At 33.2% G+C, this 15,039-nt stretch overlaps 1 protein-coding gene across 2 annotated transcripts in view; it reads left to right on the top strand.

The window, feature by feature from the left end:
* Positions 1-803: 803 nt before the first annotated feature.
* The window catches only part of LOC107552711 (caytaxin-like), a 15,538-nt gene continuing 1,302 nt past the window's right edge, over positions 804-15,039 (top strand). Inside the window, exons 1-12 of one of the 2 annotated variants that reach the window (XM_016234675.1) lie at positions 804-1,294; positions 2,306-2,424; positions 5,095-5,141; positions 6,023-6,250; positions 6,353-6,502; positions 9,096-9,198; positions 10,173-10,304; positions 10,872-10,958; positions 11,039-11,137; positions 12,162-12,197; positions 12,448-12,477; positions 14,010-14,056. In XM_016234675.1, coding sequence (XP_016090161.1) covers positions 2,348-2,424; positions 5,095-5,141; positions 6,023-6,250; positions 6,353-6,502; positions 9,096-9,198; positions 10,173-10,304; positions 10,872-10,958; positions 11,039-11,137; positions 12,162-12,197; positions 12,448-12,477; positions 14,010-14,043 — 1,023 coding nt within the window. In that variant the 5' untranslated portion in view covers positions 804-1,294; positions 2,306-2,347 and the 3' untranslated portion in view covers positions 14,044-14,056. The remainder of the gene's footprint in view (positions 1,295-2,305; positions 2,425-5,094; positions 5,142-6,022; positions 6,251-6,352; positions 6,503-9,095; positions 9,199-10,172; positions 10,305-10,871; positions 10,959-11,038; positions 11,138-12,161; positions 12,198-12,447; positions 12,478-14,009; positions 14,057-15,039) is intronic. The other variant, XM_016234674.1, reaches the window with a different exon arrangement.

Here is a 15,039-nt window from a genome sequence, read left to right as displayed (position 1 = left end):
ATAATATTATTATATTAATAATAGCAATAAAATGTTTACATTTTCTAGAAATAACATTATTGTTTTTAATTATAATATTATAACTATGATATTGATAATTATTATTGTTATTTTCATACATTTTATAATATAATTATTATTATATTAATAACAAACATCAGCAACATACATTTTTAATTAGTATTTTTATTATAATACTATACTTAATAATGACAACATCAAAATAATAATAATTATTATTATTTAAATTGTTGTTATATTATTGTAATTGTAATAGTATATAACATATATGAATTATTATTATTAATATTTGAATAATATTAATTAATATTAATATTTTTTAATAATTGTAATGATTATTATTATATCAACAGCAACAACAACTAGCATAGTAATAATAATAATACATATTATTAGAAATAATTAAAACTGTGTTTTGCTGGTTACAAGCAGTTGCATTTTCCAGATTTTAATTTATGAATAACTGGTATTAAATTTACCAATAAAATAAAATAATTTTTCAGCTGTTATGTAAAGAAACATTATGAGACTAATTGCTTGGCCTGTATAGACTGCAAATGTGATATTTCATGTAGCGAGCGCGTGCATGCACCAGCACAATACCTGTGAGCACAAGCCTCCTGAGTACTAAACAGATGACATCATCACTCAGAGCCTCAGCCAATCAGAGCGCAGCCAGAAACACAGCTCCACCAATCACAGGAGACAGAGGGATGGGCTTCTGTTTACAGACGCGGCCCAGAGTGCCAAGCAGCTGCAAGAGAGAGCGAGAGAGAGAGGAACATACAGAGGAGAGATTGTGCTGGGATGGAGAAACAGGGATGCAGTTGCTAGGGAACAGAGAGGAGACGTCCATCTTTTGCAGCTTGTTCCAGATACAGCAAGGTTGGGAAAGGTTTGCCTTTCGTAAAGGAGGGGAATAAATGCACCATATAAAAGAGAGAAGGACGGAACGCCAGGTGATGTGACGTGATCTGGAGCGGGATTATGTGCTGGTCTGGCATGAATTATCAAACACATCTGATAGCTGCTCAACAGGAATCTGTGTGTTGTTGTTTCTGGATGGTGATGGCCATGCACAAATCCTGAGACGCCCCTCTTTGTTTGAGCATCCACAGACGGGACGGGCTTCACCCGACAGACAGACAGACAGACAGAGAGTCAGATCTGATGGATTCAGTGGAGAGCTGAGAAATCAACAGGCCTGAAGCTGAAACACACACACACACACAGAGAGAGAAACCAACGCCTGCCCAGAGAAACTCCTTCTGTTGTGAGTGTTTGACCACATGAGCAGTCCGCTTTAATTCCACAGAGTGACGTAAACGGGACGTTCAGGGCGATAAATCTAGATTTTTCAGTGTAGAATTGATTCTGAAGGGAGTTTGTATTTGACAGGTGGATGGATGAATAAATAAGTGATAACAAACGAAAATTTGTGTTTCAGATCTGCAGCAGGTTCATACAATTTGATAAAAGATTACTAATATATATATGTGTATGATGCACCGGTGTTATTTTTGTGCTACTGAGATACTTTTAGGTTCCTTTTTTTTCTTGCATTTTCCATTTCCATTTTCATTTTAGTTCTAGTTTTAGTTAAGATTTGTTGTGTGTCTTTGTGATTTAGTACATCCGTTTCAACTAAATGAAAATGGGAAAAGTTAGACATTTTTATTTTTGTATTTTCCATTTTTAATTTTAGTTAAAGTTGTAGTAATTTTGTTGTTTTTGTCTTTTTTTTTTAAAAATACGTCTATATAGTTTTTATGCATTTGAGATATTTTAGTAAATCAGTTTAAACTAAATGAAAATAGGAAATGTTGCTTTGGTATCTGCTTTTTTAGTTTTAGTGTTTTAGTAATTTTGTTGTGTGTTTTTGTTATTTTAATTATTTATTGTTTTATTTATTTTTTATTATTTATTATATATTGTATTTATTGTAGTGTTTATTTTTTATGTCTACTGAATATAATTTTTATTGTATTTTATTTTTTGTGTTAGTTTTAATTATTTTTGTATTTAAGATAAATGAAAATAAGACCAGGAACATGTATTATGGAAGTAGAAAGTCAATTTTGAAGTCATGTTGACTCTGATTTGATGTTCAGTGATGCAACAATAAACACAACATCTCTATTACTCAAAATCCTTCAATCGAAATATGAAGCTTTGGCATAGAACTCATGCCACATTCATTCCTCAAATCATGTGACTTGTTGAGGAGAGTGACGTACATCATTAGCTCATTGAAGAGAAATAATCTGTATTTTTGTCTATATAGGCACTTGTAAATGTGCTGATCTTGTGTGATCGGGAGCAGAGGATGGGAACCACTGAAGCCACTCTACGCATGGAGAACATGGAGGTGAAAGATGAGTGGCAAGACGACGATTTCCCGCGGTAAGACCTGACTGACCTTCGACTCATTGAGACTGAGAAATACATACTACCATACTATTTCTGCAGTATGCATACTTGTGCACAGTATGTGAATCTTCTATATGCACAGAATATGACCTACAACATTTGCCAAATGTGCAGTTTGCAGTGCATGAGATACTGTATCCCACAATGCATTGTGCTCGACTTCAAATGCAACAAAGAGAGGTTGAAATTGTAGCATTTTTGCATACTTTTTGACATAAATAAGAGCTAAATTTAATGTGGATCATATTGAGATCTGACTTTTGACTGTTTGCTACTGTAATGCTGAAAATGTTTGATTATTATTAATGTTGAAAACTGCTTCATATTTTGTGGAAATTGTGAAATTAATGCTTTTATTCCGCAAGGATGCATTAAATTGATCAAAAGTGACAGTAAAGACATTTATAATGTTACAAAAGATTTGTTTCAAATAAATGCTGTTCTCTTGAACTCTCTATTCATCTGTGAATCCTGAAAAATAAAACGTATCACAGTTTCTACAAACATATTGTGCAGCACAACTGTTTTCAACATTGATAATAATCAGAAATGTTTCTTGAGCAGCAAATCAGCATATTAGAATGATTTCTGAAGATCACGTGACACTGAAGACTGCAGTAATGATGCTGAAAATACAGCTGCGCATCTCAGGAATAAATTACATTTTACTATATATTCACATGGAAAACAGCTATTTTAAATTAGAATAATATTTCACATTTTTACCGTATTTTTAATTACATAAATGCAGCCTTGGTGAGCAGAAGAGACTCTTTCAAAAAGCAATTTATTTAACTTTTGACCGGTAGTATACACAATCAGTACTGCTATTGATCTGTATATTGATACCATTTAGTTATAATGATTGATTTTTACTTGCTAATAAGCAGATCTGTGCCTCAGCTATATGACACCAGGCATGTAAACATGTACAGCACCCATGGGGCTTGTTGGGGAGTTATTTTCATCCACAGCGCAGACGTCTTTGATTTCTGATCGATAATGTCAGATCAATATTAGAGCTCAGAGCGAGTGGAGCTGAAGATGTGTTATCTAGCTGTACATGAAGGAGAAATGAAGGTGAATCGTGGCATAAACAGTCCAGAAGCAGCATGTGGGTCAACATACAGTACATGAAGACATAAAGAGCACAGCCTTACATCATAATGCATTACCATTTATGGGCAAATATGAGGTCATCAGTGTTGCCATGACAATGAGGCTAGTAAGACACAGAGTGCTGAATAATTGATTAGTGCACATTATCACACGCTGAACAAAATCTTGCTGAATTAGGTTTTTAATTATCATGTACTGTAATGTAATGTAATCATGTAATGTAACCTTCCCTCTGAAAAATCTGCTTTGGATAGCTTTTGATAATTTTGCTTCAAAAGCTTTTACTCACAATTTCTGATGAAATAATCCTAAATCACCACGGCACAGTGATTATATCCTGTGGTAATATCATAATACTTTTTTATGTACTACACTGTAAAAAAGTATGTTGTCAAGTAATCTATAAATGCTTCATGCGGTAAGTATTTATTAATTTAAATAAATAAATAATTTGATTAATTGCTATTTTTACTTATTATTTTATTACTTGTATTAATAAATTGTTATTATTTAAATAAATGCTTCACGTGGTAACTGTTTTTATGGAATTTAATATGTATTAATATTAATCAATAACAATATTTAATTAATTGTAGCAACTGGTTTTATTAATATATTTATTCATAATTTTAATTCATAATATTAATAGAATGTGTGTATGTATGTACAGTATGTATATATATATATATACATACATACAGTATATCAGTAATAATATTTAAATAAATGCTGCATGTAGTAATTTCTGTGCAATATAATATTTAACTATTTAATTCATTTTAATAAGTCTGACTACATTACATTATAAAAAAAAAGTCATTTTAAGGCTCACATTAGTTAAGATCCTTAAAGTAACAACTGCATGCTTTTATTTTAGCTTTCAGTGTACTGACAGATTACCATTTTAATATACCATATATAAAGATATTTGAAACAATATCATACTACAATAGTGCATGTGCAAAAATAGTACCTTTTATATCAGAGTCACACACATTAAAAGTAATTTCATGATAATGGTTTACACAGATAAGCATCGTATCGCTGAACTGTCTGAACTGAGTTCTGTAGCCCTCATTATTGCACTGCGCTCTCTTATTAACTAGCGCGTCCCCTGACGGCGCACAGACTGCTGGGTAATCACTGACTGTAGTCAGCATGAGATACACAAACACAGCTGATCATAATGTCAGAGGATGATGGGTTAATTGTGTCCTTCGCTCGTGCTAGAACATATATTTATCACAGACACTTGAGGATGCATGACTCTTTTCACTTGACTAGTATAAGCAACCACTTAAAAAAAACCTCAAACACCCTAGCAACCACCATTAATAACCTAGCAACACTAGCAATATAACAATGCATTAAATAACTCAGCACCCAGTTAAGGCCAGTTATTACTGTGGTTCACTAAATGAAAGTGTGGTGTGGTGAGTGGCTCTATAATGACTACAGGAATGTGCAGTTGTGTGTATTTTGGTGTCGTGGTCGTCTGTAGAATTTCTCTGTGTTGGTTTCCAGGCCTCTTCCTGAAGACGGTGATTTAGACGGACTCACTGACAACACTGGTAAGTTTATATAAGTTCATCTTTTATTAGCTGAAGAAGGAACGGTTCAAGTTGAAAGTGGCACTGCAGTGTTGTTACATTGACTAAAACTGAAAACATTTATAAATAATTGTATATTTAATTATTAAATAATTATTATATGTATTTTCTATTTTTGAAAGTATTATCAGTTAACGTATAAATGAAGAAACATATATATATATATGTATATATAGGAAAATAAATTTAAAAAACTGACAAAAACACAAAATTACTTAAACTCTAAATATTTTTAAATTATTATTATTATATTTATCAAAACAAACTTAAAAACTGACAAAAACAAAATTACGAAAAGTATAAATATTTTAAAATGCTTCTTTTATATTTATTATTAGTTAATTATTAGTCAATAAATAAATATTAACCGAAATAAAATAAAATATTCAATTAGTTGCCAGAGCAACATTTTTTCAATAAAATTTCATTACAAATCATAATCATAATATTTCAAAATAAATTTCATTATCATAACATCATTTTCATTTAATTGAAATATCACTCTGAATAAAACTAAAATGAAAAATAATAAAAACTAAACAGACATTTAAAACAGGAAAACAAACTAATAAAACTAACAAAAAACAATGACAAAATCACTAAAACTTCAACTCAAATTTAAATGAAGATGGAAAACAAAAAATAAAAACTAATTGAAACTATGAATACTATAATAGTATATTAATGATATAAAAAAATATTCACTTGAAGAGTGAAGAGTGGTTGAAGGAATTTTGTGAAGTTGTCAGAAAGTGTGAGGGTTTCTTTTAGACGTCTGACAGCTTCTTTTTATAAATGTGTTTCATTTCCTCGGCTTCTTTTATAAACGTGTGTGATTTCAGCTCATCGTGCCGCTCTGACGGCGGATCACACGGAATCGGTCCGACAGAAGCGCCGCACGCTGATCGTTCCGGATATCAACCTGTCGCTGGATAAAAGCGAGGGTTCGCTGCTTTCTGACGACATCCTGGAAACTCCAGACGACCTGGACATAAACGTGGACGACATCGACACGCCAGACGACGACTCGCTCGGCTCCCTCAACAACGCCAACGAGCTGGAATGGGAAGGTCAGTCAGAGGTCAAAGGTCGTGAGGCTTTGACTGGGAAACAGGGTGCATTACAGAAGGAGTCTGATCTGCAGATTAAAAGCAGACTGTGTTGTTTTTCAGACGACGCTCCGGTGGCCAGTGCGAAGGGTGCAGGCGGCGAGGAGGGCGACGGTGCGGGCCGTCTGTGGAGGACGGTGATCATCGGAGATCAGGAGCACAGGATAGACATGCAGGTCATCAGGCCGTACCTGCGCGTCGTCACGCATGGAGGTCAGTCGACGATATCAATTAACATTTGATATGACACACAGGGCCGTTTCTAGCCAATTTGACGCCCTAGGCGAAATCCCTATTGCCCCCCCCCCTCCAATTATATATATATATATATATATATATATATATATATCATTCTTTTCAGACACCAGTTGCTTGTCACATTCAAATTGGTTGTCATAGTAACGACACTAATTTGTGGAGATTCAGTGCATTGAATTCCACAAATCTGAATGCATTATTTGTAAATTGACTATTAAGATAAACATTTTGCACAATTTAGTATCTGTAATATCATTGTGTTGCCACTAGATGCCTGTATAGCCCTATGTAACAATCCCTAGTGGCTACGACCTTGCACATAATTTACACATAAATCACACATAAATTAATTTTGTAACATTTTGATTTGGATACTATATACTATACTACTACATATTGTTTAGATATTATCAATGGCTACTTTTTTGTCTTTATCTGTTTTTTGTTCAATTTTTTTGTTGTTGTTTCTTGAAACATTGATTTAAAGTGTCAGTTATTGCATTATTATTTCTGTCAAACCTATAAAACCCCTTTGTTACCCCAAACTACAAACTACAAACCACGCTCTGCTCTCTATGACGCTGCTCCCATAAAGCGCTGTTGGAAGTGAATGAATTGATTCAGCATTTCGACACCTCCGTAAGGATGCATTTAACTCGACAAAGCGGTCTAATAAAGGATGTATTGATCTTGTGAATTAGCAAATTTTACTATACAAGTATTTTTTAATTGGATGTTAGTATGTTGGAAGTTTATATGGGAATATTACATGACACGCTGATCCTTTAACAATGCACTGGTGCAAAAAACGCACACCTTTTGGACAAATCTGCCACAAATATTTGGACAAATGTGCCACAAAAGTGCCACAAATACTGCCTAAACAAAATACTGATTTTGTGCACTTTATTTACTGTACCAATATTTTAAATTGGCCTTTGAACTTAGCTTTATTGCATGGCAAAAAAAAAAGTTACTTTGCCAAAGCATTGACAGAGCCCACTGATCTAATGGCGTTATTGAGCGCTCCAAATGCAAACTTTGCATGCAACAATCAGGCAGCAATTGACAGCACTCTGATCCAGTGGCATACAGGCATCGTCAGATTGACAGTAATCTAGCCCAATAATGTTGGGGGGTCCAGTGGGGGTGGCAGTCATATTTCAGGGTGACCGTGCCACTCTTTATCACAACCCTGCTAAAAGTGCCAGTACGTGCGTTCATTGGCGCCCCTTCAGCTGGTGGCGCCCTAGACGACCGGCTAGCTCGCCTATGCCTAGAAACGGCCCAGATAGAACTTTCTCTTGTATATGTGACCCTGGACCACAAAACCAGTCATAAGGGTCAATTTTTTGAAATTGAGATTTATACATCACAAGAAAGCTGGATAAATTAGCTTTCCATTGATGTATGGTTTGTTATGATTGGACGATATTTGGCTGAGGTACAAATATGTAAAAATCTGGAATCTGAGGGTGCAAAAAAATCTAAATATTGAGAAAATCATCTTTAAAGTTGTTCTTAGCAATGCATATTACTAATCAAAAAGTACTTTTCGACATATTTACGGTAGGAAATTTACAAAATATCTTCATGGAACATGATCTTTACTTAATATATATATAAGGCCTCTAACACTAGCTTGCTCTATTCTTTTTCTATTCTATCTGTTTTCTTTATTTTTATTATATAATTAAAAAAAAACCTTGCTACATGTACTGCGTTAAGCTAACTGAGACTTGTTAGCACTTGTATATCATTGCTCTTTTGTTGATTTTGATTGCTTCCATTGTCCTCATTTGTAAGTTTATATGGGTTAAAGTTATTGATTTTTCTTTTATGCCAAAAATCATCAGGATATTAAGTAAAGATCATGCTCCATGAAGATATATTGTAAATTTCCTAATATTACTAAGCAAAACTTAATTTTTGATTAGTAATATGCATTGCATAGCTTTTGTTTTTATATTTTCTGTTTTCGTTTTTATTTTGCCTAAAGTTTTAGTCATTTTATTAGGTTTTTTTAATGTAGTTTTATTTCAGTTTTAGTTATTTTGGTTTTAGCTAAACTAAATGAAAATGAGAATTTTTGCCTGGCAAACATATTGAAATATAATAAGTTTAAGGGGGTTTTATATTTTATATTTCAGTTAAAGTTTATTTTATTTCATTTATTTTGTAAATCGTTTTAGCTTTTGTTTTAACTAATAATAACTCTAATTTGAACAAACCCCTTCACACTGAATGAAACTTTGCTGTGTAACTCATCACACACTTTACATACAAAAACATAATAGTATCCCAACAAGGTCATTTATATCTTAACGTACAATAGCAAAAACAGCTTGTTTAATTGTAAAGGATAGAAAATAGATATGAAACCTGAATGACAAATGTTTCTTGTTTGTTAGCACATTGCATGTGGACTCAAGGGGAAATACAGCACATTGTGTTCCAAGGCAGTTTTACACAAGCAGAGGGATCAGTGAATATGGACACTGCTAAGCTTGACTCGAAACACTCTGTCTGTTCCTGCTTCTGTTCACAGGTTATTACGGTGAAGGACTGAATGCCATCATCGTGTTTGCTGCTTGCTATCTGCCCGACAGCGGCTGCGCAGACTACAGTTACATCATGGAGAACCTCTTTCTGTAAGACAGTTTTAGCTGTCTTAGTACATTAAGTTAAACTAAATTAAAATGAGAAATGTTGCCATGGCATGTAGTTCATATAAAAGTTTCTTTTGTATTTTATTTCAGTTAAAGTTTATTTTCTTTTTTTTAGTAATATCAATTGTTTAATTTTAGTTTCAGTTTTAATTTTAGATAGCTATAATAACCATGTTATACATACACTACCGTTCAAAAGTAAGTAGAAATTAATACTTTTATTCAAAAAAGGATGCATTAAAGTGATCAAAAGTGACGGTAAACACATTTGGAATGTTATAAAGGATTTCTATTTCAAATAAATGCGGTTCTTTTGAACTTTATATTCAGCAAAGAATCTTGAAAAATAAAATGCATCTCAGTTTCCACAGAAATATTGTGCAGCACAACTGTTTTCAACATTGTTAATAATCAGAAATGTTTCTTGGGCAGTAAATCAGCATATTAGAATGATTTCTGAAGGATCATGTGACACTGAAGACTGGAGTAATGATGCTGAAAATTCAGCTGTGCATCACAGGAATAAATTACATTTTACTATATATTCAAATAATAAACAATTATTTTAAATTGACAGAAATATTGTGCAGCACAACTGTTTTCAACATTGTTAATAATCAGAAATGTTTCTTGGGCAGTAAATCAGCATATTAGAATGATTTCTGAAGGATCATGTGACACTGAAGACTGGAGTAATGATGCTGAAAATTCAGCTGTGCATCACAGAAATAAATTACATTTTACTATATATTCAAATAATAAACAATTATTTTAAATTATAAATATATTTCACAATATTACTGTTTTTACTGTATTTTTAGTCAAATAAATGCAGCCTTGGTGAGCAGAAGAGGCTTTTGAATGGAGACCCTGTTTTACTGCAGACAAATGCAGATATTTTACAAGTTTGCACTATGGATATTTCATCTGAATGCTTTATTGTATTGTCTCTGCAGGTATGTGATCAGTAGTTTGGAGCTGCTGGTAGCTGAAGACTACATGATCATCTATCTGAACGGAGCCACGCCGCGCAGGAGGATGCCGGGCATCAGCTGGCTCAAGAGATGCTACCAGATGATCGAAAGACGGTACAGATCAACTGATCATTTAATGAAACACAGATGAGAACCCATATGTGACCCTGGAGCACAAAACCAGTCGGGGATATTTGTAGCAAAAGCCAAAAACACATTGTATGGGTCAAAATGATCCGTTTTTCTTTATCTGCATTAGGATATTAAGAAAAGATCATGTTCCATGAAGATATTTTGTAAATTTCCTACCGTAAATATATCAAAACGTAATTTTTGATTAGTAATATGCATCGCTAAGAACTTCATTTGGACAACTTTAATTAAAGGCGATTTTCTCAATATTTAGATTTTTTTGCACCCTCAGATTCCAGATTTTTAAATAGTTGTAACTATCCTAACAAACCATACATCAGTGGAAAGCTTATTTATTTGAGCTTATTTACTTATGTATAAATCTCAATTTCAAAAAATGGACTCTTATGACTGGTTTTGTGGTCACATATGAAAAACAAAAATCCTTTGTGTTTACACTTTGTGAGATGGGACACTGATGCTAGATAGGACCGATTTTGGTGTGGGATTTCACATGAATTCTGTTCATTTTATTCCATTAACGTCCAGGTTAAGAAAGAATCTCAAATGTCTGATCATCGCGCATCCCTCCTGGTTCATCCGGACAGTTCTGGCCATCTCACGGCCCTTCATCAGGTCCAGGAAACACTGAACATCACATAAACACCCTCAACAGTGTGTAGAATGTGTTTTAATACACTTGAATTCCTCTGCAGTGTCAAATTCATGGAAAAGATCCGGTACGTCCAGAGTCTGGAGGAACTGGCTCAGATCGTTCCCATGGAGCATGTGCAGATTCCCGAGTGTGTGCTGCAGTAAGTGCCCTCCACCAGCACGGGGAGACACACGGATGTCTTATGAGAGAACTTCATTTGTACATGCAAACTAAAACACATTAGGGCAGGATTGAGTTTTGCAGAAATTGACATTGCACAATAACATGGTATCACTATGTTGCATATTTAACCCTGTAAAGCCTGACATATGAAGTAATAGTACGAAAAAATCACTTTTTTTAAATGTAAAAGTTTATTGAAGCTTTAGACTGAATATCTGTATCATTTTTGATACGTCAGGCTTTTATGGCTCATATAGTATGATATAGTCCGTTTTATTCAGAGACTCAAACTGAGCAAAAATATGCAATTTGGTGCAGATACTGATATTTATATGGAAGTGATGAAAGTCTGATGCTAATTGTAAATGTAAATCAATGAGATCTTTATAACAGATAGATATAGCAGATACTGACATAAAATTATACAAATATCAGTCGTCACTCTATACCTGCGACTGCCAATAATGTGTCTTAGTAAGATGAGATTTACATGATCCAAACATACAATGCAATGCAATACAATGAACAATGATGATCATATTTGAGACTCACATTTGAACATGATTTTATGGACAATCAAGAAAAGTGAAGCTGCTACAGTCCAGTCTGTGTTCATCTTGAAATATTAATAGTTATTTGTACATTTACTTAGTAAGATTTGACAGCAAAAAGAACTGCGAAGCACGAGCTGAAGGAGGATGTTTGTACAATTACATTAAAAGAGCTTTTAATTGATAAAAAAACTATCAATCAGACGACAGAAGGCATGGAGTAGATTGTGTGCGACAGGTTTAACGGCAAAGTTAGAAACTAGAAATGTATTCATAGGGTTCAAATATGAATAACATAATAACACAGCACACATACTGCATACTGTAAAAATAGGAGTATCAGGGCAGATCTGAACACAGTCGTAGATTTCTCTGTTGAAGGTGTGAGGTTTTAGAAATGCACAGTGTTTGTAATGCGATAACAGAGTTTGTGTTCTCTTCTCTCTGCAGATGTGACGAGGAGCGAATCAAAGCGCAGAGAGAAAGGTAAAACCGCAGGGGGTTGTGGGATGGTATGGCGTTACGTGATCTGAGTACTCTGGCCTTTACATGATTCAAATGTTAAACAGGCAGCAGGAGAGTTGCTCTCTCTCTCTCTCTCTATATATATATATATATGTATATACAGTATGTATATTTATGTATATGTAAGTATGCACAGTTATTGCACAGTCTCAGTTGGTTTTGTCAGCCGTTTGGTGTGCACTAATATGTACCTTTGATTGTATCTTCACAGGCTTGAACAACTGGCCAAGACATCAGAGAGGTGAAACTCTTTACATCCACATATACAGTGAAGCCCCGCAGTGTTTGATGTATGTGACATACAGCTTCACTGGACTTTCTGTCTGGAGGCACAGGCTACATCTCAATTTGCATACTGCATACTAAAACTTTATTTCACTGGTCATAGAGTAGTATATACAATACACTGCTGAAAAATGTAATACTAAGAAAAAGATAATGCTTCTATTTATCAAGGATGCATTAAATAGATTTTTTTTTTAAATGGTAAAGACACTTATAATTTAAAAACATCTATTTTTAATAAATGCTGTTCTTTTGAAATTTCTATTCATCAAAGAATCATGAGAAAAAAATATTATGATATTATTTAATATGATATCATAATATTTAGTATAATTTTATAAGATTTTATTTAATAATGTGAGCAGCTCAGATGTTTTCAACATTGCTAATAATCAGAAATGTTTCTTGTGCATCAGATCAGCATATTAGAAGGATTTCTGAAGGATCACGTGACACTGAAGACTGGAGTAATGATGCTGAAAATCCAGCGCTGCATCACAGGAATAAATTATATTTTAACAGATATTCACATGGAAAACAGTCATTTTAAATTGAAATGATATTTGATAATATTACTGTTTTTACTGTATTTTTAATAAAATAAATGCAGCCTTGATGAGCAGAAGAGACTTCTTTAAAAACGTTTTAAAAACTTACAGACTCCAAACCTTTGAACGGTAGTGTACTTTTGGATGTAGTATTACTACATACTACTGACCACCATTGTCAAATCCTGTATGCATATGCATGCATTCGGTAGAATTTAAATTCATAAACTTATCCCTCATTATTATTTAAAGTTCAGACTTGTGTATTATTGATGCAGCAGCTTCACGTTCCTTGCCACACAATTTTGTTCCTTTTTCTCACAATTGTGAGTTTATATCTCGCAATTCTGAGATATATATTTTTGTATAGAATTTTTTTCTAAGAATTGTAAGAAAAAAGTCTGAATTATGAGGTAAAAAGTATATATTTTTTATATATATATTTTTATTTCATGGCAGAAATTGACTTCCACAGTTATATTACTGTATTTATTCTTTTTAATTTAAGTTTTATTTATCTACATTTTCTTATTTAATCAAATTTGTATTATTTAATCTTATTTGTATTATTTATTTATTGGTAATTTATTTAAATTTTTTTACTTATGTATTTTGTAATTTTTATTTATTTTTATTATCTGTATTTATTTATTTGTTTGTTTGTTTAACTCTATTATTTATTTTAATTATATTTTTATTTATTTGTAGCCTATATAATTTTTTATTTACTTTAGTCTTGTTTTGTAATTTTTTTTTTTGACCAAATTTTACCAATTATGGAAGTTAAATGTGTCGATGTGTTGACTTTTCATGTTGATTTTAAATGCAAATGTTCAAATCTGATGCGATTGTTTAATATGCATGACATAAATGCAGCGAAATCGGATATGATTGTGTAACGTGCATTCACACGGTTTGTTTTGAATGCATTATTTTGCAGGCCGCCGTCTGTGGCCGCGGAGGCCTGTCCCTGACGCGTCTCATTGGGTAAGAGAGTGAATGGCTGACTGTAACAGTAGATTCAGCAGTAGGGGGGGTTTAATGACCTCTGGACCTTACGCCATATTTGGGGTCTCTGAATGGCGAGAGGAGCAGCATCTCGTCTGCTCTGTTACATAAAGCACATCTGCTGCTCTCTTCAGAACAGCAGCCGCAGCGACCCTGCCGCCCACCACTGCTATTTTTGACCAGACTACTGACCGGCACAAGGCCGATATCCCAGCAGAAGCATATCGTCCTGCGTGTCCGTCTTACTTCGGTTTAGAGAGGAACTTAAAGGGATAGTTCACCCAAAAATTACAGTTCAGTCATTATTTACTCAAACCTGCATGCTGTTATTTTTTATTTCATTCTAATAGCTCCTTCTCATAGCAATTTCCTTCTCAATGGCTGTCAAGGACAAAATCCCCATAAAGGTAGTCCATATGACTGATGGGCTTTATTCCAAGTCATCTGAAGTCATATGATAGCTTTGTGCGAGGAACACACTGAAATTTAAGTCATAAGGCATGTGAAAACCTACGAAGGTGTCATTGACGTCCACCTTGACATGACATGCATTATACTGAGCATGTGAGCTACAGCAAAAAGGAAGCTTCTGAAGGGTTTTTTTCTAATTATAGTACTGTACTGTTTTATATATATATACATATATATATATATAGAAGCCCATTTCTGTCATGGAATAAAAAATAAAAAGATAATTGCTTTTTTCCTCAGAATTCTGAGTTTACATCTCACAATTAAAAAAAAATAGTTTTTTTAAAGGTCATTTAAAATTTTTATCTCACGGTTCTGATTTTTTTCTCACAATTGTGAGTCTATGTCGTGTACTTAAAATATACATACAGTAAATATTTGACATATTAAAATAGACATTTATATATATATATATATATATATAACATTTTTATATATTTATATTAATTTAATAAGATGTATGTAATATATTTAAAATCATATTTTGATCA

The sequence above is a fragment of the Sinocyclocheilus grahami genome, unplaced genomic scaffold (assembly GCF_001515645.1).
Source record: "Sinocyclocheilus grahami isolate Dianchi unplaced genomic scaffold, SAMN03320097.WGS_v1.1 scaffold456.1, whole genome shotgun sequence".
NCBI lineage: Eukaryota > Metazoa > Chordata > Actinopteri > Cypriniformes > Cyprinidae > Sinocyclocheilus > Sinocyclocheilus grahami.
The sequence above is the reverse complement of the archived record's forward strand: the minus strand, read 5'-3'. Positions and strand labels throughout refer to the sequence as shown.